This window comes from Rosa chinensis, chromosome 4 (assembly GCF_002994745.2).
Source record: "Rosa chinensis cultivar Old Blush chromosome 4, RchiOBHm-V2, whole genome shotgun sequence".
In the NCBI taxonomy this organism is placed as follows: domain Eukaryota; kingdom Viridiplantae; phylum Streptophyta; class Magnoliopsida; order Rosales; family Rosaceae; genus Rosa; species Rosa chinensis.
Window position 1 is genome coordinate 62,219,428 of NC_037091.1, and position 2,707 is coordinate 62,222,134.

The window sequence follows — 2,707 nt, forward strand, 5'->3', positions numbered from 1 at the left end:
CATAAATGGTTTGGTTCGATATTGAACCGATTTTCAATTTTTGAAGTTAAAAAACCTTAACCAAACCATATTTATCGGTCGGTTTTGGCCGGTTTGTACCATATTTTGCACACCCCTAAGAACTGGAACCTCTCTCTGAACATGATTGTAACTGATCTGACTTTGTTTTGTTTTATCTTCCTCTACATACTCGATACTCTATTCCCTTCAGGCCTTCAGTTTGAGGGTTATCTTGATTCTGACGCTAAAACGACAGCCCATCTTCCAAAGAGCACAACCTCACATTGCTCATGCTCCATTTTCCGTCTCAAGTTGGGTCACCTTTGTACCAAAAAGCCTGCTCCATTCTCAGTTCTACCCACTATTTCCTAGCCTTATTAAATGTCACTCCCGGAAAGTCTTACGATATGTTTGTTTTTAGGCTTTCGACATAGCTTGCACTAAAACCTGACATCAACTAACGAAGAAAGACTTAAATTATCTGAGAACTTGACTCTGCCAGTACACAACATCATTGGCAAAACTAAATCCAGGCATGCCAACTTGTGTTTGAAAAAAATCAGAGGGATCGAACCTTAACGTTTTGATCTTCAGTTATTAAATTATCTGTGGCACAATTAATATTGTGTTTTGTCGGTGAGCTGTGACATGTTGGTAAGTTATAATTCTAACATTGTAAAGGTAATGATTTTGATTCTCACTGATGTATGTAGGGGTGTGATGGACTAAAGAGGTTTTTTTTTTTTTTTTTTTTTTTTTAAATCAAGGTTGTGTTTTTGATTCACTAGCATCATTGGATCATTGGATGCTTGTAAGAGTCGGTCAACTGTATATATATTGTCTTATTCATTTCAAATGACTTTCTACATGGACTTAAGTCACAAACCGAATATATATTGTCTTATTCATTTCACAAACCGAATGTATATTGTCTTATTCATTTCGAATGACTTTCTACATGAACTCAAGTCACAAACCGAATATATATAGAAACTCTGCTTGGGGCCAAAAAGACAAATCTGCCAAGATTATTCATATCATCATGGGCATCAAGCCGTCAAGGTTCAACCAAGATCAAGTTTGAAGAGACTTGAACCTAGCTACCAGTCTGTCATGAGGTGGCTGCGTCTCCTTTATAAGAGGATGCTCTAGGAGCTCATTCACCCATGAGAAAAATGCAGGGTTCTTTTCGGCTAAAAGAATCGTAGCAAAAGCCTCATGAATTGGCTTGTAGCTGCACACATATGCGCTGACCACGATGCCGAGAAACCCCAACGAATCTCCATTGAACAAGGGTGGTTTCTCTCCATAATCTCTCTTCATCCCTTCTTCAAAAACCTGAATCACTTCGCTCAACTCTTGAATCAGATTCTCTCTCTCTTCCCCTGACTTAGACCTCAAAATCGCCTGTATTACCGGTATTATCTGATAACATATATCATCATTTTGTTAGTATGTTAGTATCATGCCTGCATAGTCTTATAAAACACAGTCAATGGAGCAGAACTATAAAAGTAGTGTAATTTAAATCCACGTACTCACCTTCTCATCAAAGAATTTAGCCCAGAAGCGGATTTTGGCTTTTTCATAAGGATCCTCGGGCAACAGTTTGGGGGCGTGGCTCCAATTCTCATCGATATATTCGAGGATGACTTGTGACTCAACGATCGGTCTGCCTTGATGAACAAGAATAGGTACCTTCTTATGGATGGGATTGTAGTTCAGCATCATCTGACTCTTGTTTGTGATATCTTCCTCCACATACTCGTAATCTATGCCCTTAAGTTTTAGGGCTATCTTCACCCTCGCAGTAAATGAACTAATCCATGATCCGTAGATTACAACCTGGTGATCATTTCGCTCATGAGCCATATTCGATTCTAGCTATCTAGCTCTCTCTGTGAATCGGTGCAATACTCCTGTGGTGTGTAGAGGTTAATATATACATGAATTGCTCCCTACCAAGGTCGTCGCGCGTAAACTATGTCTAACAAGATTGACATCATGGCTGAGGTCAGCTTACCCATGGCCATTGGCATATATATATATATAAAACCTATTTGGCAGACAAAGAGGCCTATTTTGACTGAGACTTGTACAAACATGCGTGTCAAACGAAAAATATCATTTTTCTCTTCTAAAACATAATTCAACGTTATATAGGTTTTTTTTTAACCAAGAAATTCATTCATCTCAAGTCAGAATAATACAGATACATACCTTTTCTTACCAAACTCAAGGTCAAGTTTAGGACGTGGTATGCTAACACCACTCATTAGACAACCAGTGCACACTTATTAAGAATGAACCTATAAAACTATGAAAATAAACATAGTACATAGACCCATCCCAAAACATAAAGAAAACAATGGCAATTAGCAATCCTCCTAGATCCCACATACGAAATCACATAGACTTATAGCCCATTAGTGTGGTCTGTGGACAAGCCCAAGTCCAGAAGACTGCAGACACCCAAAGCTCATTGGACTGCAGCATCCACACCGATTTTGGCCTCCAAATTGAGATGGGCCACCAACCTGTTTTGGTCACCCCACTACAGGCAAGCCCTAAAACAGCTTTGGACACCCAAAGCAGCCGATTTGATTTAGGCCACAGAAATGAATTGGGCACCCACTTGAAGTTGGGCTTCGCAACTGATCTGTGCACCCCGTACTTGGGCACCACTTCTCCGTCAATCAAGGCCGCG

The 2,707-nt window shown here is 39.7% G+C and overlaps 1 protein-coding gene across 1 annotated transcript; it reads right to left on the reverse strand.

Annotated features, from left to right (window-relative positions):
- Positions 1-909: 909 nt before the first annotated feature.
- LOC112200091 (glutathione S-transferase U10) lies at positions 910-1,913 on the reverse strand. Its single transcript, XM_024341107.2, has 2 exons — positions 1,543-1,913; positions 910-1,425 (listed from the first exon to the last, which is right to left on the reverse strand). The coding sequence occupies exons 1-2, from the start codon at positions 1,870-1,872 to the stop codon at positions 1,075-1,077; spliced, it is 681 nt and encodes a 226-aa protein (XP_024196875.1). The 5' UTR covers positions 1,873-1,913; the 3' UTR covers positions 910-1,074.
- Positions 1,914-2,707: the final 794 nt, after the last annotated feature.